This window comes from Euwallacea fornicatus, chromosome 3, assembly GCF_040115645.1.
Source record: "Euwallacea fornicatus isolate EFF26 chromosome 3, ASM4011564v1, whole genome shotgun sequence".
NCBI classification, from domain to species: Eukaryota; Metazoa; Arthropoda; class Insecta; order Coleoptera; family Curculionidae; genus Euwallacea; species Euwallacea fornicatus.
The window spans coordinates 376,046-403,547 of NC_089543.1; the positions used below are offsets into that span (position 1 = coordinate 376,046).

General features: G+C 35.1%; 2 protein-coding genes across 7 annotated transcripts in view; one reads left to right on the plus strand and one right to left on the minus strand.

Annotated features, from left to right (window-relative positions):
- The window catches only part of krz (beta-arrestin protein kurtz), a 34,298-nt gene extending 15,767 nt beyond the window's left edge, over positions 1 to 18,531 (plus strand). For both annotated transcript variants that reach the window (XM_066302365.1, XM_066302366.1), the window contains exons 2-11: positions 2,947 to 3,074; positions 5,299 to 5,329; positions 11,771 to 11,831; positions 11,887 to 12,077; positions 12,130 to 12,320; positions 13,224 to 13,505; positions 14,373 to 14,516; positions 15,826 to 15,912; positions 15,973 to 16,119; positions 16,172 to 18,531. In XM_066302365.1, coding sequence (XP_066158462.1) covers positions 3,040 to 3,074; positions 5,299 to 5,329; positions 11,771 to 11,831; positions 11,887 to 12,077; positions 12,130 to 12,320; positions 13,224 to 13,505; positions 14,373 to 14,516; positions 15,826 to 15,912; positions 15,973 to 16,119; positions 16,172 to 16,262 — 1,260 coding nt within the window. In that variant the 5' untranslated portion in view covers positions 2,947 to 3,039 and the 3' untranslated portion in view covers positions 16,263 to 18,531. The remainder of the gene's footprint in view (positions 1 to 2,946; positions 3,075 to 5,298; positions 5,330 to 11,770; positions 11,832 to 11,886; positions 12,078 to 12,129; positions 12,321 to 13,223; positions 13,506 to 14,372; positions 14,517 to 15,825; positions 15,913 to 15,972; positions 16,120 to 16,171) is intronic.
- A 57-nt stretch (positions 18,532 to 18,588) lies between these two features.
- The window catches only part of PMCA (plasma membrane calcium-transporting ATPase 3), a 75,158-nt gene continuing 66,244 nt past the window's right edge, over positions 18,589 to 27,502 (minus strand). For 3 of the 5 annotated variants that reach the window (XM_066302361.1, XM_066302362.1, XM_066302359.1), the window contains one exon: positions 18,589 to 22,328. In XM_066302361.1, the coding sequence (XP_066158458.1) occupies positions 22,107 to 22,328 (222 nt within the window). In that variant the 3' untranslated portion in view covers positions 18,589 to 22,106. Of the gene's footprint in view, positions 22,329 to 26,106; positions 26,122 to 27,502 lie in introns of all 5 variants that reach the window. The other 2 variants (XM_066302350.1, XM_066302363.1) reach the window with 2 other exon arrangements.

Below are 27,502 nucleotides of genomic sequence, written 5' to 3' on the forward strand. Positions count from 1 at the left end.
GGTTAAATTTTGCGCCCGTTCGTGTGGAGATTTGTTAGACAAATACAAAAGCCCAAAGCCTTTCGACACTTGATTTAGTGAATCTCCGTGTAATGAGTTTCAGGACAAATGTTAACGTGCGTTGATCATGAAAAATAATCTCTGATGCGACAAATTCTCATTCGAATTTCCATCGTTCGAGCACGTGGGAAGTCATGTTAGACCTGAAGCAAACTTAGTCCGAGGGCTTAGACGATGTGTATTGGATAGTAACCATCTATTGAAGAACGCAATTGGAATTTGGCGAGAACACGAGACTAGCCTCACTCTCGCGTGAGACCGAACCAAGGCCGAGAACGAGACTTTAATTTCTACGTCGATGACGAGTTCCGTGATGTGGGTGTGCCAAACCGAGACAATAAGTTGAGACTCCAGGATGCCTCAATATGAATTAGATTACATTTTTTAAAAATATTTTGATTTTTTTTATACAATATACAGGGTGTCAGAATTGGTCTGCCAACTGCTTACTGTAGGTTTCTGTGACTGAAATAAGGGATAAAGTTTATATAAACAAATGTCTAATTGCCCTTTAGTTTCGAAATACAGGGTGTTAAAGGTTAAGATTTAAAAAAATTGTCTTTTCTAGCTTCCGAACGGCTTGAAATTAGTTAACCAAATTTCGTACACGAGTTTATCATATCGGTGGTTATTCTCATTATCATTTGCACCTTTGGTAGCAAGTAAATAATATTGCAAAAATACACTACTCCTAGAAAATAATTTTTTGTTACCAAGCTGTTAGAATACAAAAAATATGAAAATAGGAAAATGCGGGTTAATGCAATAACGCAAATTAAGATTCATTTCATTTTAAATGTTGTACGTAGTACTCTTAATTTTGTATTGAAACAGGAATGGTGACGCACTTACTTCAGCCACTGGCTGATTTACAAAGGCTAAAAGTTTTTGATTTTATGCTCGTCGATACCCTGAACTTGCATCCAAACTTTGCCTCAAATATCTCAAGAGCTTATGAAATAAAAAAAACAAAAACTTTTTTTTTTACTTGTTGTAAATGTGCATTTAATAAATTGGTTTTATTAATTTTAACCTTTTTTTTTTAATAACTAACCTACTCAAAATACGACAAACTAAGAACAGACAAGAAACTTGCTGAACGCTTTGGCGCACGTGATGGACTACTTTAAACGAAATATTATACAGAGTTAGTGTACAATTCTTTATAACTAAAATGGACACATAACATCCATATCTCCGCCACTGGTGAATGCATAAAGCTGATAATTTTTTAATTATACCTACCACTAAACTCAAGTACGAAATTTGGTTAAAAATTGTTAAGCCATTTGAAAGTTAAAAAATAAACACTGTTTTTTCTCAAGTTTAAACACCCTGTATCTCCAAACTAAAGAATAATTAGACGTTTGTTTATACAAACTTTATTTTTTATTTCGGTTACAGGAACCTAGAGTAAGCAATTGAGAGAACACTTTTGACACACCATGTAGATGTAAATAATTAATAAATAAGGATACATTTGTCGCCACGATTGCTGTGTTAACGTGCTGCTGCCGATTCGAATTTCACATCTCATTAAAAATTCACTGATAGTGCCCTGTTTCCGATAGTCGATTCCGATTGGTCGAAGGTTGCTCGTAGCGCGAAATTTAAATTGGTAATTTGCTTTCTTTCAGGTTTTACATATAAATTTAGAAAAAAATGTTGTTTATTTTTTTTTATTTCTTATACCGTGCTAGACAGCCGTTTACAGGTCCGAACAGCTGCTGTATTGCGCTTGGCTGTAGGCCAAATAACCATTTGTATTTAGCGTTCTTTGAAAAAACATTTGTTGTAATGTCGGGCGAATTGATTCCAAAAATACCCGACTTTTTGTATTTGATCTTGTTCGCCTGTATAACCAGACAGTACCCAGCCATTTGGTGTGAAATTTTGCAAAGTTTGATATCATTAAAACTAAAAGACAAACTTACTATTATATGTAAGGTATATGTACTTAAGGTATACGTATGTTTTACTTTTTGTTTATAATTTTGCTCGCATATAGTCTCGCACTAAATTCTGGAGAGCAGACTTGCGCCAAAAGTAATTTTCAGTAGGATTTCCGCTGGGAATGGACTTGCACTGGTTTCTACTATACAGTCCATTGCTTACGGCACGAAGACAACTTGTTGCCTCGTTATAATTTCTCCTTAAAAAAGAGGACGCGTGTTATGCTTTCTAGGGCTCTTCGGTTATTTGGAGTTTACGGAAAAAGTGCTTAAGACAGTCAAAATTCGGTCCTCCCTCAGAGCTCGATCTCGCCAGGAAGATATGGTACTTAGCTTTGATATTGTTGTCACTCATTGTTATGATAATAAGAAAATCGCTTTGCCAGAGTCCTGTTTGAAATTAATCCTGAAGTTTCAGCGGAAAAGCTTTAGTTCTCAGTTTTCTATTAAAAGTTGTCAAAAGTTATGTAAATCCTTTTCAAAGGTCTTCCCTCTGGGGTGCTCCCAATTATTTTATAAATAATTTAAAACGGCTTTCGACTTCGTTGATTTATGTTTCAATTTTCATTTATACCTGCTTTTATAACATCCAAATTCATTTCATAATAATTTTAATTAATCTTTGTATCATGGGGGATCATAGACTACAAGTAAATGCTTATGCCTTTGAGGCGCATTCCATTGTAAGCAGAAAATCAAATGGTATTAATTAGGCACTACAAACAGCAGTTGATCATGTTATTCTATGATGCAAAATGCAATTATGTATGTTCATTACACAGTGCGAGTAGGTATTTATTTAACTGTTAGTGTACGGTTAGAAGCGGTAGGTAAGTACTAGCTACGGTGCTAGTAATTTATATCTTAATTAACAATTTTTTGACTAGGTTAATCCGCAAATTCAAAAATTTGACGATTTGATTTTTTTTTTCAGTTTGTCAGACTGGAGGGGCACCACGTGCCGGGTTCAGCATCAGTGTCGGACACAGGAACCGCTACTCTGGCTCCAAGTGGTTCAAGCCCAGATATGGATGACGTTAGCAGTAAACGACAAGCCACAAGGTATGACATCAAACCTTGTCGTTTTATGTTTTTCCAAAGCGTTAGAAAATTACAAAAGTATCAGGGAAAACAGTGTAATCCGATTATCGTACGTCACTTTTCCTTCCAACGAAGCCTGAGATTCGTCGTGAAAATTCGCCTGGCAATAGACAATTTTATAGTTGTTTCCCATAAAACAATTATTCTTAAATCATATATTCATGTATCGCAGGCCATGAATTGAACTCCATTTATTTTTTTTTTAGAATTCTTCAATAAACTAATTTGTTCAATTTGCGTCAGCTTCGCGGCATGAACAAATGATAAATTGGGTTTGGTTGAGGGCAGTATGGTTTCGATTTCTCCAATTTGCTTTGAAATGGATATTGCTGTATTTGTTATGCAAGGTCTGGCAAAGACACACAGCACGGTAAATACATCTGATATCTTAATTTAAATGTTTTAAAACGTTTCTGCTTTTGAATTGCTGTAATTGTTCTACGTAAAAATATACGTTCTCCTTTTGTGAATGTTAATTTGGGTGAAAATAAGTATAATGAAGTAATGGAGGGAGCTGTTGTTTTTGAAACCTCAAAAATGCGACCGACTTCCTCCGGAACGGAGCTATTTTCCCAGGACCTTTTTGTTTGCCAAAGCCTTCCAAATATTGACAACAACATATTCAATTTTGTGTACAAGCACTGTAAGATGATATATCGTTGTGAGAACTCTTGGCTTTTTGGCTTTTTACCTAAGTTTGAAAAGACCATTCATATTTTACGAATTTCTATAGATGCTTATAAATATTTTCGTGTGCAGGATGCTGTAAATTCCGATGCCATGATGGGGATCAGGAAACTATAAAAGTTACTAGATGGGCTAAGTGGTGGCAAATATGCGTTATTTAATGGTCATTTAGCTTATCGTTTATCATTGGAAAACTTCTGAAAATATGTATTTGAATAAGGTGAAAGTCATCAGGCATCGCTACTGTTTCTTCATAATTCGAGAACCTCCAATCGTAAAGATGTGGATATAACATATTAATTGGGACTTTTTTCGAGGGTTTTCTAATGGTGCTAACAGAGATTTTATTTGAACTAAAGTTTTTCCAAATAATATACGTCATCATATATTATATTATATGTATAATATAGATATATGATATAATAAAATTATTCACGAGGAATTTCATTGCTATGAAGTGTTTCATACTATCATCGACTTTCGATAGCTTTTCCATGTCTCTGAAAATGGTTATTTTTCAATTATTAAAGAAAATCGGTAACTAAATATTTAGATTTTTTAACAATTATGTTAATATTAAAACTAAAAACGATTCTAAATAAGCATTAAATTACGCATATGTACCTTGCACTTTTATGATTATTTCGGGAGTGTATACGTTCTATGTAAAAATAATAATCAGGCCGAGCAATAATTAAAGTTAATGTTTTTAAGGATCGATTCCTATAAGCGTTGTCCGAAAAATGTCCCCGTCCGAGTTGCGGCTGTTAACACATTTGCTCAGGGCGGACATGGGTACCTGTTCGATTTAATAACCATTTTTAATTCATAGACATTCATCTTAATGAATTGTCAATTAGCCGCTTTGACGTTTTTAGCTGGCCTACCTACAGGGATTGGATTTTAATTACTCACCTGTTGTTACCACCTTTCAGGTGAGAGTATTAGGGTAGAGTTGATGCTTTTTTATATTTAATAAAAAGAGACAGTTCGTTGTATATAGTTATCAAAATAGAACCGTCATAGTTGACGTTGGCCCTTTTATATCTTGTATGCGGGACCTTCTTACCTATTCAGGTATAGGATTTAGGCAGGCAAATTAGCCTTTAGTGCCGATGTTTCAGAAATGTTCGAGGAGGAGGCTCTTATGCGTCTATAGCCCGAAAAACGTGTTACCTGTTTGTGTCGAAGGAGAGTTTGGAAAAAGAGAAAAACGATTCGAATAAAAAAACTAGGAATAAAATCGCCACAATAAATTAAACGACAGTAATTAAATACCAGAAAAGATGCCATTTTACCTTTATACCGTGTGTATAAATTAAATATACTAATTACGAGGAGTGGAAGGGGATCCTGATTTTATGAAAATAAATCTCTTAGTAATATAAGGGTTTTTACAAACGCCTAAAACCTAATTTTAAGTGTATAAATTATACGTATATTCGTTTAATCACATACCACTTATTTGTTTAACTAATGCACATTTTATCTTTTGCAGAGTTTTCAAAAAGAGTTCTCCCAATGGCAAGGTAAGTAATTAAAGTGTAACATTAATGGTCACGTAATATTACTAAATTAATCGAGAAACTTGGGATGATGGAGACTTTTCTTATGCAAAAAACAACTGCTGGCATATTACATGTTTGGCGTTTTAGATGACTGTTTCTATTATGTAAGATATTTCTGATTTTCATACAAACTTTGCATCAATGGCGTCATTTTTCACAATTTTAATTAAAACTTTATAAATCCTCAGCAAGCTAACTACAGTTTTATTGAGTCGGGACACGGACTCGAGAGATTTAACTAACTAACTTTGTTGAAATGATAAGGCCAATAGTGTTAAGTGATATATGCTTTAAATCTTATATGATATTATATATAATTTATTAGAAACTCGATCGTATTAGAACGTTCAAAATATGACAACTTATGTATTTTACGTTCAGATTCGGCGATAATAGGTTTTGTGTTCTTTTTCAAATTATCTGTTGTTAAGTGGAACAGAAGGGTAAGGCAAGCATGCCAGAATAACCCCTTTGGCTTTTTGAGTAAAACCTCAGTTTCTCAATTTTCAACCGTCTCACAAGATAAATAAACTCGGACGTTAGATAAAATTCACCATAATTTTATACTTGCTTAGCAACTAAAAAAAACATAGTCAACTATCTATAAGCTTCGAGTTATGCCTTTGTAACGCGTAGAATTGGACCAGAAATATGTACAGTGGTGGAAAAAAGTATGGAATATTTAGTAAATGTTCATTAACTGTTATTAAAATTAAATTAAACATTTTACATTGTAGTATAAAATATTCTTTAATTTATTATCTTTGAATGCACACCAATTTTTATATTGTCACTATCAATGTTTATCATTTTTTGCCTATTGAAATTTTTGGCCCGGAAAAAAGTATGGAATATTTTGCTGTTTTTCGCCTTATTTGGTATCAGTTCACTGCAGGTCTTAACAACTTATTGTTTATTTTACTAATATGGCTAAAAACCAATGTTTCGCCCCGCAATTTAGGGCAAGAGTTGTAGAACTCTGTCAAAGTGGTCGTACTCAAAGTGAAGCGGCAAGAACTTTAAAAATCAGTCAGAGTGCCGTTTCGAAAATAATTAATAAATTTCGAACTCAGGGAGACGTTCAAAATCGTAGGAAGTCAGGTCGTCCTAAAAAAACTACCCCGATGATCGATAAAGCAATCAAACGCATTTCTATGAAAGATCCCCGAAAAACCTCAAGGCAAATTAATGAAGAAATCACCTCGCAATTTACTTTGGAATTAACAAGTAGAACTGTGAGAAATCGCCTAATAGATGTAGCATTTCTTGGTAGAGTTGCAATTAAAAAACCATTGCTTTCAAAGAACAGATTATCACGTTTAAAATTTGCAAAGTCCTATTTATCGTGGACACAAGAAAAATGAACACCGTCCTTTGGAGTGACGAGAGTAAGTTTGATTTGTTCGGTTCTGATGGTAGAGTATACGTTAGACGTCCAGTTGGCCAAAGGTACAATGTAAAGTACCAAACGCCTACTGTCAAACATGGTGGTGGAAGCGTAATGGTTTGGGGATGTTTTACGCAATGCAAAACTGGACCTGTGGTTCCTGTAGAGGGCAAAATGGATCGTTATCAATATCGACAAATCTTGGAGGATAATATGTTGACTTTTGCCGAAGAAGAAATGCCACTTCGTTGGATCTTTCAGCAAGATAACGATCCCAAGCATACTTCTAAAGTTGTAAAGGAGTGGTTTTTGAGTCATCATGTAGTCGTATTGGATTGGCCCTCTCAGTCCCCTGACCTCAATCCAATTGAGCATCTGTGGGAAATATTAGACAGGCGAATTAAATGAAAACCTATTAGCAATGAAGTCGAACTTCTTCAAACCATCCAGGAGGAGAGGCACCAAATTCCTGCGGAGACGTTGCAGAAGCTTGTAGATTCTACGCTAGCACGTTGTCAGGCAGTAATCGATGCAAAAGGTTTTGCCACAAAATATTAATTTTGTGACTGTTTCGATCTTTGTTTATAAATAAAACGAAAATATTCCATACTTTTTTCCAAGCAATTTTCATTCTTGCCCTATAAAAAATATAATACTTATTCAATTGCAACAATTTTTATTGTGAATGTTAAATATATTTCAGGCATATTTGAATTAAATGATATAAAATCCTAGCAATAGTAAATAGCAAGATAATAAATATTCCATACTTTTTTCCACCACTGTATATCTACATCGTAGATATGGAGATGTACCTTTATTTAACCCGAACCAACCGAATAAGAATTTTTTTCCGGAAATTTAAGCATATTATTTCCACCCGTCCTGTATACTCTCCTCAGTGTTCGGGTCTCAAATATTTAAGACAAACGTTTAGAGATCACAAAGACCAAAGTAAACTTGCAAATAAATTTACTCGCATTCGGATGCTGAAAACCGAAAACTCTGTATATCCGAATCAGTTTCGGATGGTATAAACATTATAGCCCAGACAATACAAAAATCGATGTACGTCATCTTATGGTGACGTCGGAAGCAGGCAATGTTGCCAAGTCGATATTTTAATTTTCGAGGAAAAAATTAAGGATAAAACACATAGATGTGCCATATAAACAATCATAAATTACGTAACTGAGAGTGCTTGAATCTAAAGTTGTCAGATTGGTTGTTTTTTTTTTATTAGATGCGCGCATCTTTTTGGGGAATTTGAGAAAGTTTATATTTTTTTAACTTTGGGAAATGGCAATAATTCACCATTTTAGTCGAAGGCTGCTTAAGTTATAGCTGCACAAGGGCAATAATCGTTCAGTGAAACACCAACGTTCGCGTAAATTTTATCGACTGACAAAAATGAGCTGTAAAAGTTTGTTTGCTGATTGACTACAGTTGGATCCACAGGAAACGTCGATACGTCAATCGGCGATGCGTGTATTGAAATCTTGAAAACTGTAAAAAATACCAAGACGATTAAATGGGCAAAGTTTGAGATAATTTTATGGGAAACTCATGTCTAGTTTAAAAATTGTTTTACCGTTTCCCTGAAAAATGGGAAAATGGCACACACCGCACACAAACTTTGCTCATCAGTTTCTAGACTAAGTTGAAAGTGATTTAAAAATTAAAACCGTATTTGGGTACTTTTTGCACCACAATCTCATAAAAAATGTCTTTAATCTCCCTAAATACATATTTCTCGAAAAAAAATTTACTCCACACATCTATTTAAACCATTATAAGCATAAAACATTTTGGCCGCTGCAATTCGGGATCGAAGGGAATAGGATTCATGAAAAAAATGTCTGTACATTCCATCTTCAGAAATCACAAAAGGAATCCGAGAGTTAGAAAATTCATGAAATCAATATGTATTTCTTGATAATCATCATTGGCGAGAAAACTGCATAGAACATATTCAGAAATCATTAATGATACCTAAGAAATCCCTATTGTTTAATCACCTTACTGATCCTAAGAAAATGATGCAATGCTCTTTCGAAAAAAGTAGAGATACATATATGGCTGTAAGTTTCTGAGAATCCTAGTAGATGTATACTTTTATAGCAGATTCTAATAATTTTGAAAGTAACAATTTTTCCTAATTGATACACGTTTGTTAGTGCGAATATAGCAGTTCGTCCTGCATTCTTTTTGCCGCTCAATCGATAACTCGCTTGTTTGAAGAATTTCGTAGAACTGCCTTATTTTTATTTTGTTTAGTACTTGCGTCGCAGTTTACCTCTAAACTGTACTTTAACGTCGGTAAAGTGTCAGTAATACATGTTTGTTCATGAAAATTATACGTTCGGACTTTGTTATGGCAACCGTTAACATTAAGCATTAATTAGAAAATTGGAGGTTCAATATACAATTAAAGGGCCTTACAGACTTACTATTATAATTGCGTTGCGCCGGGCAAAACAAATAAAAATCTTGGATGATGAGCTTTCCGTCGATTTTTTTGATGACGCCTCAGCCGTTGGATATCAAAATTTTTCCAATTTTCATAGTTTCAATCATTTTTGAGTAATATTCGCTAATCCATTCAATACCATTACTCGAGTTTTTGGAAGTTCGTGCCTTAAAAATGAACATTCAATTTCCAAAGGCGGTTCAAAGACAAGTTGATTAGCTCTTACCTTGGTAACACTGGATGGACATACTCCCAAGATTTCAGGGTTTAAACTCCGAAATTATCTTTCGCCACTTAGCATTTTCAAGCGATTTCCATGGAAAGCCAAGTAAACAATTTAAATAATACGCACTTCTGAGTACTCTTCCTTTTATATTTTTTGGATCAAGGGACCGAAGCATCGAGCTGGATTAAAACGTTTCAAATCGATTGGTCCGAAAAAGTGTTAATGCTCCCAAAATCATTTATTGGAATGCTACAATAACAGAGCATTGAACGTTATTCTAATTTATTAGCGGAAAATGTTTGTTGTTCGCGGAAATTTAATGAAAGCCGGTGGCTAGACTGAAGCTTTTGCTTAGTTGCCAATTACAGAATCCTGATTGAGCGATTGCAGACGAAGCGTAGGCCACAGTAACAAATTGAATTTAAATTTAATGAAGAAATAAAAACAATTACGATGTATTTTTTTAACTAAAATTCCAGATATAAAGTAAAATGTTGTATAGTCCTCGTTATGAAGTTTTTTTTTTTTTTTAAATAAAATGAAAGATAAGCGATTTGTCAATTACCTGTTAAGTTTGCTTGTTTTTTCCGATCAAATACATTTAAGTGAAATTCATGGCATTGGGCATGTCTTGTTACAACGTAATGAACAGGTCACATAGCGGTATCATCCTTCGTCAGTTGCAGTTTCCAAAATAAAAAAGTTGATGACAAGAGAAAAAGACCGTTTTAATCCAGGGCAACTTTCGCAATAATCGTTGGTCCGTGCTATAAAGGATTTTCTTCTTTGCAACTCAAGTACGCCATATCGGAAAAATTTTTGGTGTCACGTTTTTGGAATTGCAGGCGTATCCAACTAAATAAATCTACTAATATTCGGTAATTTTTTTGCATGCCTAAATAACGCCATAACGAAACTAAATTGAGATTTATTGAATTAAGTCGTGACGGCTTTGTTTAAATTAACTCAATAGCACACATATAAATAAAAGTAGCTTCAGCGTGGGACTATAATTGCAAAAACATGCATTTCTTTTGAAGCAAAAATTAATTGTAAAATTCACTCCACACATGTTGTCATGTTGTTGCGATGTTGCAACGTTTACAATTTTCAATAAGTACTAAAACTTCGTTTTTCGGTTGAGATATGTGCGTCAATTTTAAGCATTTTGTATGCATCATGGAAACGTGTCAACAATGCGAGTTAAAACTGCCGTTTCATCATTTAGACATCGTCCAGGTTGTTAACTTTTTTCAATTTTTGATCGTTTGAAATTTGATATTACTTTAGAGGTTTTTTCAATTAAGGCGGGGCTACTTGTCAAATAGTCGGTGAACCGTAATATTTCAGGACTCATTATTTCTTATTTGTTCTTTAGCTCCTAGTTACTCTAGAATTATGCCCGGTCCTTTTACTGTACTTCAAATTATAGAGAATTTCTGCCCCTAATCCCGTCTCTCTCTCTCTGGACAAAACAGTTTCTTCTCTCTGCGCACCACCTCTTTCCTGTCCAAATCTCTGTTTTTTTTTGCTCTCTGGTCTCTCACACACAGACAGGAATCGAAAACGAAGCAGTACAGTATAAAAAGCAGAAGGGGCGAATTCCTTATTTTGGGAAAAGACTATTTTCCAGACCTAGGTTTTCGTTGTACTTGAGACGCTTACAGAAAAGAATATCGTCAGAATCTCCCCTGAGGGCAGAGAAGCCCTATTAATTTTCTGCAGAAGTACGATAATTTCAAAGCTCGTCTAGGAATACAGAGACGCTCTTCAGAAGGGAACGGACACAAAGAGAGTTCATGCATCGAAATCTAGCGAGGTTCTTCAAAGGCTATTGCAGTCTCAACATATATTAACATCTCAAAGAAATATAGCCTGTTCTGCACACATCATGGTGCGAGAGTAAAATCCACGTCATTTTGAAAGAATATGAAGTAAGTAGGTACCTAAGCACACATCAGAACCATTCCTTTCCTTCGAGAGGAGCTTCCGACTGTTCAATGAGGTGAGATACTCTTTCACAAAGAGGGGTGTGTTGCCAAGAGGAACGAGGCCATGCGGAGTGAAAAGGGATAAATGAAAGAGGAAAAGAACTGCTCGGTTTTAAACGTAGGATTTCAACCCTTCACTTTACTAATTACTACTACTACTACAGCAAATTTTTAAATTTGTTTATCCTGTTTGATTTTTCTGTTACTGCCGATTCCTATTTTAAAATTGTATTTTGCAGGCATGTGTTCTAAATGGAAATGCATTTTTTCTAAAATATTAAGCCATTTCCGTATCTTTTAGTAAACTTGTTTTTTTTTATTGTTGCAGATAACTGTGTATTTAGGTAAAAGGGACTTCGTCGATCATATATCTCACGTCGACCCTATAGGTAATGTGAAGAATTACGTTTGTGTGGCTTGAAATAGTGGTTATTCAATTTCCAGATGGAGTTGTTTTAATTGACCCTGATTACGTTAAAGATAGAAAAGTGTTTGGCCATGTTTTGGCTGCCTTCAGATATGGAAGGGAGGATTTGGACGTTTTAGGCCTCACGTTCAGAAAGGACCTATATTTAGCTTCCGAACAAATCTATCCTCAAGATAGCGCCCCCTCTAGACCGTTGACAAGACTGCAGGTAAATGTCCCAATGGCTCCAAAAGGGCGTAAAATAATCCTTAGTTCCACAGGAACGACTTATAAAGAAATTAGGTTCAAACGCTTTCCCATTTTATTTCGAATTGCCGCCACATTGTCCAGCTTCCGTAACACTGCAACCAGCCCCTGGAGATACCGGCAAACCTTGTGGAGTAGATTATGAACTGAAAGCTTTTGTTGGAGAATCCCAAGATGATAAACCGCATAAAAGGAACTCTGTCCGGTGAGTGATATTTATTTAATCTTTATTTTCCTCCAATAAAAAGTGGCAGTTGGTAATTGATTTATTCGTCCAGTTAACTATAATCCGTCTTTAAATTCGATTTTGCAGGCTAGAGTCGTATTATAAATTTATGGTATACTTAAGTAGTAAAATTCGGCCAAGTTTTAATCCATAGATAGCTGATGGGCCCTGTAGCCTTGCTTTTGATATTCATTGCCAGTTCTGAGGGCCAGCGGAAAAGAGACAAAATCTTTGAAATAGTGTGTTATTGGAAGAAATCATATTTGTCAATTGCCAAGTTGAGGTTTGAATATCTTTAAGTAGATGGTCTTGTAAACTGATCACGAAACAGGCGGGTGCAGCTAACTAAAATCCATCAATAAAAAATTTTATAGAACGTTTTTTGAAAATTTACTTTTTGTTAGAACTAGGTATTTCAGGAATTTCGTTAGTTATTTTGGTATCGAAGCACAAGTAATTTTAAAAGTCCCTTGGTTATAGATTTGATAGCATGAGCTACTTCGTCAGGGAATATTTCCGCCTTACATTATACAAAAGTTATGAGAATTTACTGCAAAACTGTTATATTTCACATTACTTCTGAACACATCTTTGCTGCTAATACTGTTAATACTACGTAACATCTCTTTTGTAAACATTCAATATCTTCGGATAAAATCTTAAGACATTTGGATTTCTGACCTACTAGAAAAGTCACAAACGCATTTTCAAAAAAGTTTGTACTTTTGCTTTCAGTTTTTAGAATCTTTAAGTTTAAGAACGTTTGTTAAGTGATTTCGGGGACAAGCTCGTAAAATTGAACGAAAATTTTGCGGAAATCATGAATTATAAGCTTTCTGTATAGATGTGTGTTTCCATACTTAAAATTCATCATATTTCCAGATTAGCTATCCGTAAAATCATGTATGCTCCCAGTAAGCAAGGCGAACAACCCTCTGTTGAAGTTAGCAAAGAATTTATGATGAGCCCCAATAAACTGTACCTAGAAGCGTCGTTAGATAAGGAACTGTACCACCATGGAGAAAATATAGCTGTCAATGTGCATATAGCAAATAACTCGAATCGCACCGTGAAGAAGATCAAGGTTTCAGTGAGGCAGTTTGCTGACATCTGTTTGTTTTCCACTGCTCAATACAAATGCACAGTTGCTGAAACTGAAAGCGAGTAAGTTCACTATATGTACTTTGATTAAAACTAAAATATGAGGTACTTGTATTTGGTCGCCGTTCTGAAAGTCATGTTATTTGGAAGTATATCCTATGTTGGTTTTCAACCAGAGTTTTACACGTTAACATCTTAATAAATAAATAACAAAATGAGACTTGTGATTATGTACTATGAGACTGTATTGAAAATATAATTTAAACATTTTTATATTCTTTACAGTCACTTCCTGGTTGTAAAATTCGTGAACAAGTTTATACTTAGCTGTTCTGATTTAAATAATAGCTCAAAAAGTATGAGCCTTATTTTGCTGGACGTGCCGTGGGCTATAGCAAATCTTTTCTAGTTTTATAGTCTCAATTCCTAAATATCTACAAATTTTATCAGTAGATTCAGAGCTAAAATGATAAAATAATGGATCATAATTGCTGCCAAAGAGTTCTTTCATAAAATAACTGAAAATTCAATGAAAAATTGCGTCTTCCCTAAGAAGAAGAAATCGAACACGGACGCCCCTATACGCTTGTAATTTTATAGTTCAGGTTGTCCATTGCCTCAAGGTTACACTTTGAACAAAGTGTTCACCGTCCGGCCTCTCTTGGCCAACAATAAGGACAAAAGAGGTTTGGCCCTTGACGGCCAACTTAAACACGAAGATACCAATCTAGCATCGTCAACTATGTGAGTCGTGCGAAACTGCATTCTGAGATTGCCTTTTTTTGTTGCTAGATTTTGGTAACCCCGTGTGACCTTTGTGCATGTCCTCTGGGTTTTCGTTGGACCCCGCGAAAACCCCAATTAGCTAGGCTAGTTTGAAGTTTGTCAGTATATTAAAGTGTGTTGTGTGTTTTTCCAACTTTTGCGTAGAGAGGGTTGCCCTATTGGCCCCGGCTTCACACTGAGCAAAGTGTTCACTCTGACTCCGTTGTTGGCCAACAATAAGGATAAGTGGGGTTTAGCTTTAGACGGGCAGCTAAAACACGAAGACACTAATCTTGCATCCAGCACTTTGTAAGTTTGCTATTTACATTGCTATTTGGGTATTTCCAGACTCATATGAAAATAACATTTTTCATAATGTGTAATGGATATATCATTTTTGTTTATCTAGGTGGCATTCAAGCTTTATTAAGTCTTTCAATTGTTCCTTTATTAGAGTTTGACTGTAGAATATTATTCATTGTAGAGTTATTTGCACGTACTTTTGCTTTAAGTAATTCCAAATTGGGCGCTCAATATTTTTGTCTTGGGGGGGATGGAATAAAAAAATAATTCAGGAAGGAAGTTTCATAATTTTTAATGAGAGCATCGAATTTGGAGCTAAAAGAGATAAAATTTCAAGTAATTTGTGATGAGATTCACTGGAGAGATTTTCTCGCACATATCAGTTACATATTTGAGCTCTATTTGTATATTTTTGTACATCAAAAAATTAAATGGAAAAAATTGGTACACAAGAAGAAAGGTTTAGAGGAAAAAAAAACAAATTTAATAAAATGCTGATATTTTGATTGAGGAAACAATATCAGTGCGTTTTACAGATACTGAGAGTTACCATAAAAGGAGATTTAGGTATAGTATGTAGGAACGTTAATGATTTTCACGTAAGAAGTTCTTGATGAGAAAAAGCTTGATGTGACTTCTCCTATAGATTTCCGGAATGGTCCTATTTTTGTCATATTCTATTATGTATCTGGAAATCTTAATGGAAGCACACATAAAGAATTCTATGCTTTTGTAAATAACTAAAAAACGGTGATTGATACGGAAACTGAACGAAGAATTCACGCTTCGGAAAGCTTACAGTCTGTGGCGTCTCACAAAAATATTGAGGATCATAAATGAACCTTAACCATCGGAAATAATGCCACTGTGTATACCTTGTGACAATAATTTGTGAATCGCAATCGAGTGAATTTCAAAAAACAGGATACTTGTAAATTTCAACTTGATGTCTCAAAACTTGAAGCAGTTGCGAATTAAAATAAAAGAAAACTGAAACTTTAACACCTTGTATTTCGATAACGAAGCGTTTTCTCGAGTATGGCGAGTATAGTAAACTGGTACTAATTTTGGAGGTAGTGGTTAAAGTCCTGCTCTAAATAAACCAGACACCCTGGATAGAGCATAACGATTATCTGCCTTAATCCTCTTTCCATGGTTAGTTTTCAAAGATAATATGACCTCTCAGATTTAGTAGAAGACTGGAGGTTATTTGCTTACTTAATAAAAAGTATCTAGTTGTTTAAATTAGAATATTGATTTTCTCCTTAACTTCTTCCTTTTGTGTATTTTCATTTTACAAAAATAAATATTTCAGAGTTGCCGATCCATCACAACGAGAAAATTTGGGAATAATCGTCCAATATAAAGTTAAAGTCAAATTATGCCTGGGAGCTTTGGGGGGGTACGTAAAGCCTTCTTAAATTTCTTTTAGAGACGACGATAACGTTATAAAATTTTTTAGAGATTTAGTAGCTGAGCTTCCATTCATTTTAATGCATCCTAAGCCTGAAGAAGAGCCGATTCCTCCGAGTGTAACTCCTTCAAGACGGGTGAGCAAGGATGGTGAACACGATGTACCAGTTGATACCAACTTGATCCAGCTTGATGCGTAAGTCCAATCATACTTATAGTCTTTCGAGGATGAAAAATAGTATTTTTAGCGACGAAAACAACTTACAAGACCACGACGACGATATAATATTTGAAGATTTCGCCAGGTTGAGGTTGAAAGCAGGTGAAACAGACGCATGAGGGCTAGCGCAGATACGGCCCGTGCGTCGTCCATTTGTACCTATACGCACTGATGTGTACGTAATCTGCGAATAGGCAGAAGATAACTGGAAATTTTTAACATCCTTGTGTGTACCCTAGTCACTGGCTATATCGGCCTCAGTAAACGCACTAATTGTATATTGTTCAGACGAACGTTATTATGTGCCTAATACACCTTTAAGCTTGTAATAACCGGGCGTTTGAAGAGATAATTGTTCGGTATTTTTATATGATAGGAACGGACCTTGGTTAGGGTGACGTCACAATGTAGGCGGGTATTTTTTATTAATGTATTTCTAGTTGCTTAAGTTGTACCATTATCGCTGATTAAGGTCCGTTGTCTTCGGCCCTTTTCAGAATGTTGTTCCATAGGTCTTCTTACTTCACAGAGAAATAGTTTAACCTGTCTCCCAAATAGGACCAGCTATATTAAAAGCGTTTGCTTCGTCCTTAAGCATGTTTCTACTACTTCCGCAAAGGGAGTCGCTGTAAGGTTTCTTTCTTATAAATCAACGAAAGTTTTGTAAGTACCTGTAATGCAAAAGAAGTTTTAATGCCTTTTTACGCTAAATAAAAATCAGGTTATTCTCAGCCTAATCACGAAATTTCAGGAGAAATATTTCTCAACTATGTGACTATAGTTTATTTAACCGTCCGCAAACACAAACAAGAGTACACTTCTCACAAACTAACCTAGTGGTTTAAATAACGCAACAAGAATGTATTTCAAGTAAGTTTTGCAAATATTTATTCATACATATATAAAAATGTGTAGTCTATCAACAAACGGTGCTAATGCTAACGGGAGTATAGGTAATGTGGAGAAATAACATCTGCCGGTCTCAACACCGGCGAAAATTGTCACTTATTATGCTTCGCACCAAAGTCACCGAAAAGTGACACAGAACAACGTCTTGTAAAATAAATTTCTGTACTGGAATCTGGAGAAAATGTTTATCACTAAGCCAGGATTACGCTTATGTATTCTTAGTAAGAAAATTTAACTTTTATTTTGTCTAGTTTTTGTCCATGCAGTGTAAATGAACGTTCTTAGTTCATTTGGATAATGTTTATGTGAAAGAAATATGAAAAAGTTATTGTCACGGTTGTGACTGGGGCAAGGGGGTAGCTTCTAATAAAAGGCACATTTCCAATGTTCTTCCTATATTGGAGTGATGAGCCAGTCGTAGAAGAGACGATGTCATTTCTTTTATTAGGGATAGCAGAGATTATTAATTACTTGGTTGATTCCTACTGTAACACGATACCGAAGATGTAGTTCGGCCCTGTTTTGCCACTTTGTTTGTTTTGTACTGAACTTTGCATTAAATGACACACAAGGCCTACACGCCCAAGTTGAAGATAATATGAGCACCATGGTGTGCAAAATAGTATCTAGTTCAGGTCACTACATTTGACTACGCAAAACGATAACTTGAAGAAGAATGGTGTTCTTTCATTAAATATTATCAATTTTATAGATTTCAGACAAATGCTTTTTTGGCTAGACGGATATTGTACGGTTGTAAAGAAATGATAGACGCTATCCACGTTAAAGTTTACTTTCTGGCATTTAATAATCGCATTTGATTTTTTTTAAATAATCTTGTGATATATTTTACTTAGGCCGAATTAAATAACTTTTGATATTTTTCTATACATATATTTTCTGTACTGTGTGCCTTGTGATAAATCGATTTTCTTCGAGTCTAATTTTAAAGTTACGATGTGCTTCTGGCGCAAAATAAACGAAACATTTCATGGCACTTCTCATTATCTTCGATGCAAACTTTTCAGTAATATCAGAATTCCTTCAGTGTGTGATCTTTTATAACTATAATAATATATGCGGAAGGGAAAGGGTTGATCAGACTTCAAATGTATTTCTAGTTATTTTTGTATGTATAATAACTGTTGCATTTAAGAATTTTTAAATGTTATTTAAGCAATTTCCATAAGTATCAAGATTGAAATCACCGTTTTTCTTGTGCATGATTCTCGTAAAGTGTATTACTTTTAGGCAAGTGTTAAAGCATTTTCGACGTTTATATATGTATCTCAATCCGTATAATAAACTATACTAGTCTTTACAAGGTAAGGGAGATTCATCACACAAATTGTCAATTCTGATGTCCATTTTCTAAGTTTACGCTTTTTTAATTTATAGAAAAACTGATAGTATACTATTCTTAAATATAGAAATCTTATTTATTATTTTTAATAATAAAACGTGTACGTATCCTGTAAAGTCGTTCTTTCATTATTTTTGCAAACCTCGGGAACGTTTCAAATAAAACTTCAGTGGTAAAAAACAATACTTTGTCATATATTACTTCGGCGTAAGAAGACCCATCAATTTTTACAAAAATATCAAAACCACTCTCAAAATCTGGGCGACGGACGCGCAGCGCCGCGCCCAGAAAACGGATTGCAGCAAATTTATACAATATACTTTTTAGATAGGTATTTTACTGTAATGATCTCTATTTTGGTATGATTTAAGTATATTCAAATTGTTCAACAAATGCAGTGTCTATTCAGTCGTCCTAAGAATGACCCGGATGTTCAGACAACAAACAGAAAGAGCAGTGAACAATCATAGCACGACAGTATAGGGTGCCGTTCAGAACCTATATCGAAAAACTTCATGTTTTGTATAATTAAATATAATAATTGTGGTATTATACAATATAAGTAGGTACTACTATATATATTAAAGAATTTTTAAGTATATATTATTATGTATAGATACTATAACTATGAGAATCACTATAAGCTAAGCATATTTTGCAGTTTTTTTGGGATAGATAAAATTACATAGAGGCCAGGTAGTTAAATAAAATTCAGTTATATTTTTATATATGCGTGATTATATTTTAATGAAGGTTTAAGGTTTATTTTTATGAAAATATTTGTAGCATTTTGTAATCTTAAATTATATTACAATTATTGTGAACTAACTTTACAATTTCAGGGCAAAATTTAACAAACGTAACAAGGAATAAAAAAGCTTTTTTTTCACAAAAATATTATATTTGATCCTGAAAGGGAACATTAACACCTTAAATATTAGGTTTAATCCTTATTATTCACCTCTCTTTAATTTAAAGCTCATGACCTTTTATTTTATAAATAAAAGCACATCATACTAAGACAGACATTTAATAGTCCGTGATGGCCATTGGTCTTCGAACGGCCAAAACCAGGCATGGGCTGTTGTTGCTTTATACATCAGTTTTATATTATAAAATAACAATTATAACAAATTAACGATTTCATATTTTACCATTAAAATTACAAATAACAACATTCAACTGAAATGCCACTTCACAAATATTGGCATTAATAAATAGGAGATTTTGTGTTTGGTATGTTACTCGCAAAACGTGCCAGAGTCCGAGATGGTGGAGAGTCTGCGCAATACACAGAAAAACAACCCGGTTGACCGACACTTCAGTTCAGTAATATACAATAATTATAATATGTCGTACGCTTGTTCGTTATACATTACTAACACCCCATCAATAACTATTTCCTAGTAAAACGTGAGGTTCAGGAAAATTAATCTTGGAATAATTGTACTATATTATCTCATCCAAATCGGTGATGTTCGTCCTGTTGGATCTAGCGCGAAAACACACCGACTTCCTGCGCCGAATAACAACGTTTTCGAATTTAGTCTGGGCGTTTCCGATGTCACTTACGAGTCACGGAACTGAGTCGAATTTAACCTATTAATCTAGAATTACTGCTTAATGATGGGAGAGGAGAAATCTGCGCACGAGAGGGTGAGTAGAGTGCACAGTTCTCTCCCTAGGGATGATGGGCGCAATGTCGTCTCTGTCGGAACAATCCGACTTTAGATCCTGAGGCAAAAATGAAAAAGCCACACATAGGCCGATGAAAAGAACTTAATTATTAATAATTAATTATTGGTAATTATTATTAATAATTATTAACGTCACATTTATCTCAGAAAACGATTCACATTGCGCCTACTACCGCAATCATAGATCGGAAAATAAAGCTATAATATAAACTACGAAATATATATGTACAGAATTTAAGCACGTAAGGCCTTAAAAGCTATAGTTATTAGGTAATTTAAGTACATAAGATAACCAAACACATGGTGAAAGATTACGTAGAATACGTTGCAGCGAAAATCTCAAAGAGGAGGTTACAATTCCAAAGTAGACATTAAGAACTACAAATTTCGTAACTTTGATGAGTAAAGGAATAAATGCGCTTGGTGCATCGATAACCACTAGAAATACATTAGCTGAAATACTGTTCTGAAGAAGTTACTCGTAATAATTAACAAGCAGCGTTATTTCCCGTCTATTGAAACGTAGAGAAGCTTAATCCGATACGGAGTGAGGATACAAAATGTGCGTGTGACAAGCCGCGGTGTTGAGGCTGCTCCGTCAAACACGTGTATAGTCTACCGAAAGTAGTTATTTATCACTCTATATCTATCACATATCTAAGTACCTTAAAACTGCGACATTTTATATAACGGTACGGTACTCTGTACATTAGACGGTACAGAACATTCCTGCTCACTACTAAGGACTAGTAACCTGAACTAACCTCGGAAGGTCCACGAGAGGCGCTACAAGCATGAAAAGAAATGTTCTGTCGTAGAGTCACTACCAGTCGCGATTGGGCTTGCCTGTAGACACAGCTTTAGAATTAAGTTCTACATAATATGTTACAAAGAAACCGAGTTCTACCAATAAAATGAACGAGTTAGTATAAAATACAAAACCATTACGTTTATGTAAGCATCAATAGCAGTGTTAGAGCTACATGCGTGGTTGGCAATTTCACTTATGAACGTGCGTCAATCAAGCACGTGGCGGACTTCATAAAATCTCAACTTTAATAATTCTAGTCTATCTACATAACTGTATAATATAATTAGACCTAAACTTCAACCGGGGAGAGACCATAATGGGTGATTATAACAAACAATTGCCACTAGCTATTAAATTACAATTTTCCGAGATCAGTTGAAAGTTTAAGCGTTTCCCTGCGTTATCCACTGCTCTGATAGATGATTTTATTGAATATCGTTGGTAGGTAGTAATAAAGTTAAATTTTAGATCACAACCGTTTTATGTGGATAAATATGAGGGAAATGGAAAGACGATCAAAGGATCAAGATTAATGGGAACGTCCCAGGTGCGCAAAGATTACTGCCTCCCTCCGTGTTTGTATTAAAACGGACGGCCCCTGCGTCCTAATTTAATCCGAACACGTCTCCTTAAGCAGGAACATAGTAGAGGTCCTTGTCCTTCAGTTTCCCTAATCCTACGCTCTATGCTCAGAAACGTAAGAACAAGCGAACGCACTTTATACCTGCTTAACTAGAGGACGACCAAATGCTTCGGTGGGTTAAGAAAAAGAGTTTTCCGCGAAAGGCTGTTATTTGGTGCGGGGTGCGGTTCCCCACTCCCGCCGCATAGGCACCTGATGATAGGGGCCCCGCTCGGGCCCCGTTTATTGCTTTTAGCTCGGTGGCGACTGTTTAAAAAAACCGACTTCCGATACCATTCTATAACCCAATAAGACCTTACTTTCCTCACTGCCTCACAGCGTCTTACTATGAGCTGGAATGCTGACCAGATTTAGAGGGTTATAGACGGGTATCGGCGAGAAATGGTCTTGCCACCGCCGAACTACAGTTCCGCGACTGCGTCCGCTCTAGTACGGCACGTGCGCTGATGGTGTTGCCAGCACGGCGGGCGAGTCGCGCTCTGGACGTCAAATTTAGCAGCGTTAGGTACGAATGGAGGTACGCGACGTACTAAACTACGGCTAAACTGCCGTCTCCGTATGGCTATGAGATGACAGTCGTTCCACATCGATCTCAGGAATTGTCAATTCGTCTGGGATGTTGTCGGCATATTCTATGGAAGAAGTTTGCGACAACCTCTTAGAAAGGGAAGTTTGTTTTCGGAGCACCTCGGCTAGAGAGGCATTGCTGTGCTCGCCGTATCGAGCGTCTAGGCCCTGTCGGAAAGCATTAACTACTCGAATCTGAAATTAACAAGAAACACCAAAACGAACAGAATTAAAAATAAGAAACATTCCAGAGAAAAGGGTATGGCGAGCTGTTAGTTAGCACATTCGAATAACACTTCGTGCAATATGTATTTACTTATTTCAAGCCCCATGACATGGTTTCTCCTGCGAAGCCCTTCTCACGAAACACTTCGCATTCCTAAAAAAATTCTTAAGTATCAGCTACCTTATTTTCAAGATACCTCTATTTACCACCAGCTGCAATAAAGTTCATTAAAACAAATTTAACTTAAAAAATATTAAAAATTTATACTGGGTGAGTCAGTTTTTGTTAAAAAAAATCTCAACATTCCATAGAACACCTCATTTTAAAGTATGTAAACATCGCGAAACCTTTTTGAGATACGATGAATCAGAAATGAAGGTATGGGAGGTGATCCAGATCTCCTACAGCATTTAATTCAATTTTTGATTGCGAGTTACTCGGTTGCGTATACGACACATATAAGCACCGGTTATATATTATTCATGATGCGACAATTTTAGTGATAAAAATCATAAAGTAATACTGTTAATAGTACACAATATTTTCGATAATTTCACTATTTAAATAAAACTTTTTTTAACTTGTGACTATGAAAACGTTTTAAAATCCCGATAGTGAATTGACGGCGATCCTGCTGAACCACTGCTCACTATTTTGTGAATACAATATTCTCAGGCGTAGAAGTACTGTATACGACTTGTGGCTGATGAGCAAATTCGTATCTCTTGGACGTTGATATCATGTCGAACGCGCAACATAATACATTATTTCGTAGGCTTAAGGGTAAAATTCTTAACGGGTCGAGAATCTTAACAAAAAGCTAACTTTCACAGAAACTCAAAATCTGACCAATACTTAGGCTACATGTTCTGTGGAAATTACCATGCAGTTAAAGTTCACAGCACATTAATAGTTCGAATCTAAAGTGTTAGCGTGGCAAATTCATAGTGATGGACGCCTGGGAATGTTTCCGAAAGTTCGCTAATAACTGTGCCAAATTGGTATTTCTTTGATTAGGATCTCGGAAACTATACGAGTTGCGAAGTCAGGTAAACGAGTAAAGTTCTCAACAATGATATTAGTAACGCAATGACGCAAACGGAGTGGCTCGAACTGCTTAGGTTTTGAAGAAATACGTTATTTGCCGTGAATTCCATTTTCCAGTAATATAAGGTGGCTTCGACTAAGCAAGATGCAAAAGCGAAGACTACTAAATGAATTTCTGAAAAAAATATATTTAAAAACTTAATATAATGAGGCCACTTCATTTTCACCATTACGTTACGTGGCCGTACAATTGTCTAGAATTTTTCCCGTTTAACTGACTCCGTTGTTCCTATAGTTCCCGAGATTCCAATACACGAATGGGTAAAACACGAGGTTCTTGACCCTAAAATTGGGCCTGCAGCAGGAAAAATCGTAGTGTTTATAACCCTGTTGTATATATAATATGTGCACTGGAAAGTAACCCACGGTTCAAAACTCAATCATATATCTCAAAAGCTGTTGCAAAATTAAAAAATATGTTTAATACTTTAGCACTCTGTATCTGGAAATGAAACGTTTTCTGATACGCTTATGTGAAATATCCTACTTGCCTTAAAATGAGGTTTTATATCTAATGTTGGGGTATAAAATAATCAACCTTGTATACAATATTATTCAGAATTCAAGTGGCGAAAGCGTGCGTTGCTCACACTTATGGAATAAAAAGTTCATAAGAACATGAGTAAGGAAATATGTACATACTTAGTTTTCGGCTTTACAGGATTTTAAACTTCTTTTGCCCACAGCTCCTACAGTTTTTGAGACATTTAGCTGAGATTAATCCTTAGGATTGACACAGTTAAACTCCTTATATATTTTTTGAAATCGAAACGGGAATCCAAGCTCCATTCGCCATCGTTCGAGGCCTGAACTGTACAAACTCTATCGATAAAAAAACTCAGTTAAATATCTCAAAATCTGCACGTATTACGAAGCAAAAATATTTAAAAATCTGAAACTGTAACCTAAAAACTACGCATTTCCGGACTTAAATCCTGAATCACCCCGCAGTCAGAAGCAATCTTTGACTAAATGCAATTCCAATGCCTTTCACCATAGCTAAAAATCGAAAATCAACGTTATCTAGCAATATTCATTAGCAACTTGTTCATTATAGTTTATTACAGCTAGTGACGATTAGCATTAGCGTTATCTACTGAGTATCCAAGGATTATCTATATAAACATGTTATGCAAGCACAGAAGCAAGCCGTCGAATTTTGCATACAGCCCCGCCTCGCGTGTAGCTAAAAAGTTGCAATTCTACACACAGAAGTAGCCATAGCAACTTAAACTTATAAAATGATAATGGAACTTAAGTGAAATTAAAAGTAAAAAATGGTGGGATAACATCAGTTGCGATTTAAATTCTATGTACACTTCCTAACATCAACTATTGGCGAGGTAACGGTTATCGACGGCTTGCCAAAAAGCCATTTGTTTCTACTTTCAGCTAAACAATGAATTTTAGGTGATATATAGTGGAATTCTAAGGGCTCATACACACAACTTTGTACAGGGGGGTACCCAGGAATTTTTTTAGGAACAGAGAAAGTTAAAAACAGTAACAGCCTAAGAGCAAATCGTACTTACCGAAAATAATATCAATTAGATTTATGAGAAAAATGAGGTATAGATTAACCTCCTATGATTAAAACAAAAGACGAAAAGTGTATTAATCTGTTCTCCCACTGTAATAATTCTATCATATTGATGCGACTTTCAAAAATCGCAAAAACATGATCTGCAAAGACTGAAATCGTAGAAAAAAATCGTGCTGCAGACTTCATCATCAAAAGTAAACCGAGTATGATTTCAGATCTGGTGACTAATTGAAAAATAGTTAATTTCTGGCTTTGCTAATACCTACAATGTATGAATATGAGGCATGATAAACCGCTTAGGGAGAACCCATTCTTGGAGCTAATCGGAGGTAAATTTTTTCTTTTTCTGTGACGCTTAGATTAAAAATTAGAAACCGAAGAAATCTACCTCGGCATGATAGAACAAACATGCAAACTTCATATATACATGCCACACTACCAGCTGTGGCTTGCAGACATACAGTGTGGGATTGGTTAAAGGGACAGTGTATTTTGATTATATGTACGTGTCAGTTTCATGCCTGATCGGATCTCATATTCGCAGGATATAAAGCTGTAGGAAACTAAAAAGCCGGTTGCCTCCAGTCAACTTTAACATATATATGGAAGTACTAAAGATGAAGGTTGGGTTAAAACATCGATGGGACTGTAGACACTTAATTCGTACTCTAACGTATTCTTCTGATCTTTCGTCTATGATGTCGGACATGTTTAGTTCGATGGTGGGGTGATCTAACAATTTCTTTAGGATAAACCATGTTACGTGATAAATGACCAGTTTGTTACGTGTCAGATAATATGTTAGAGTAAAGCGTATTGATATTGTTAGCAAAAATCGATCGTAGATACGAGCTGTCCAGTACGAAATTTTTAATAAGATAGCAGGCTGAGTAGATCGCACTGCATAGGCGTTATGTCTGGTCGATGAGTAGCAAGCAGTCAGATCTTGTCATACCGAGTGATAATTTAGGATAAAAACATTGAACTTGCAATTTCCACAAATAACACATTTTAAATTGTCTGAGCACCACTTAAACACACACGAATAACAATGTTTATACATACAGTTTTTACCAGATATTTCTGAGATTGCTTACTTGACTTTGCCCCACCTGTATTTATATGTATGTGGGTATTAGTAAACACACCAAAAGTCATTAAAAAACAAAACAATTATTAACAATTACGCACAAAAAAGGCTATTAAAACACAAACTGGCATTTAGTCAAAAATAAAATTTGTCGTAGGTTTATAATTTTTTTTTATTTTAAAAAAATTATCGCAACTGTGTTAAAAACAAAAAAAAAACTAAGTACATTTCTCAATGAAATATTGTATGTGACATGTCACAGATGGCAACGCAAAAATGCGAATTAGTCGAAAAGCCGAAGGATCCTCTTGCATCTGCAACTGCATGTTTTTCGAATTTGAATTTCTTGTAAATGTGAAAATTTGGGGTCACCAATCATTCAAGAACAATTTCCATTAGTGACCGCACATACAAAACACGTTTTAAAAATTATACAATACCAAAATAAGTTTGTTGTAAATAATTTTATATAAATGAATAGAAGCCTCTACTGTAATTTAACAAACAATGCTATAACTATGTGCAACGAGGCCATCATTATCTATTAAGAAGCATCAGGCGCTAATATTTGAAATATAATTATTAGGTAAGTATTCGAGGCTAAAAGAATTTCTTTCTAACCAGGCAAAAAACGAAAGTCGTCTATGCTTTCACAGTGTTCAATTTCATTAATATTAAAACTCTAAGAAAACTTCATAAACGAGTTAACATGTTATGTCATTTCTAACAATTATTATATCTATATATACAGTGAAAATCACTCAACAGTCAGCATCAAGCACTTAGAGATTAGAACCTTCATGAATGAACTTTAATACTTACAATTGATTAAGGCATAGTTAGAACACCTTTTCGTAAATTCCTTTGTATTTGCCCGCATTCAAAATTTAGAATCTTTACTACGTTTGCTTCATGTGAGAAACTATTAAGTACCGGTTCTAATGTTTGCCTGACTACTCGATGCAATTATTTTAACATAATTTTGTTTCAATATTCTTTTTATATATACAATATTTATATGAATTTTAGAATCGGTTATGAAAAAGTTTTTGTTGGCAATTAGGTCTGAATATGGGAAAAAATAACTAAGGGTTTCCACGTTAACTCCGATTTTACAAAAACATAAAGAGTTAATGCCTGGAGATAGTAGTTTGACACAATTCGAAAGAATTCGGCCGAGCTTAATATTTGAGCGATCTTATGCATCTGTGAACTAAAGTGTTGTTAACTAAAAACAAAATTGAACAAAAGGAAGCATGCACCATGCAGAACTAAACTGAAAACAGGAAAACAAACCACTACAAGAACCAAAGAATCAAACTGAAAGAAAATTGTACTTCACTGCTTCAATATTGGCCGGGGTCGGGCATTCTAGGTTGATTTGACAAACTTAAAAAAATTGT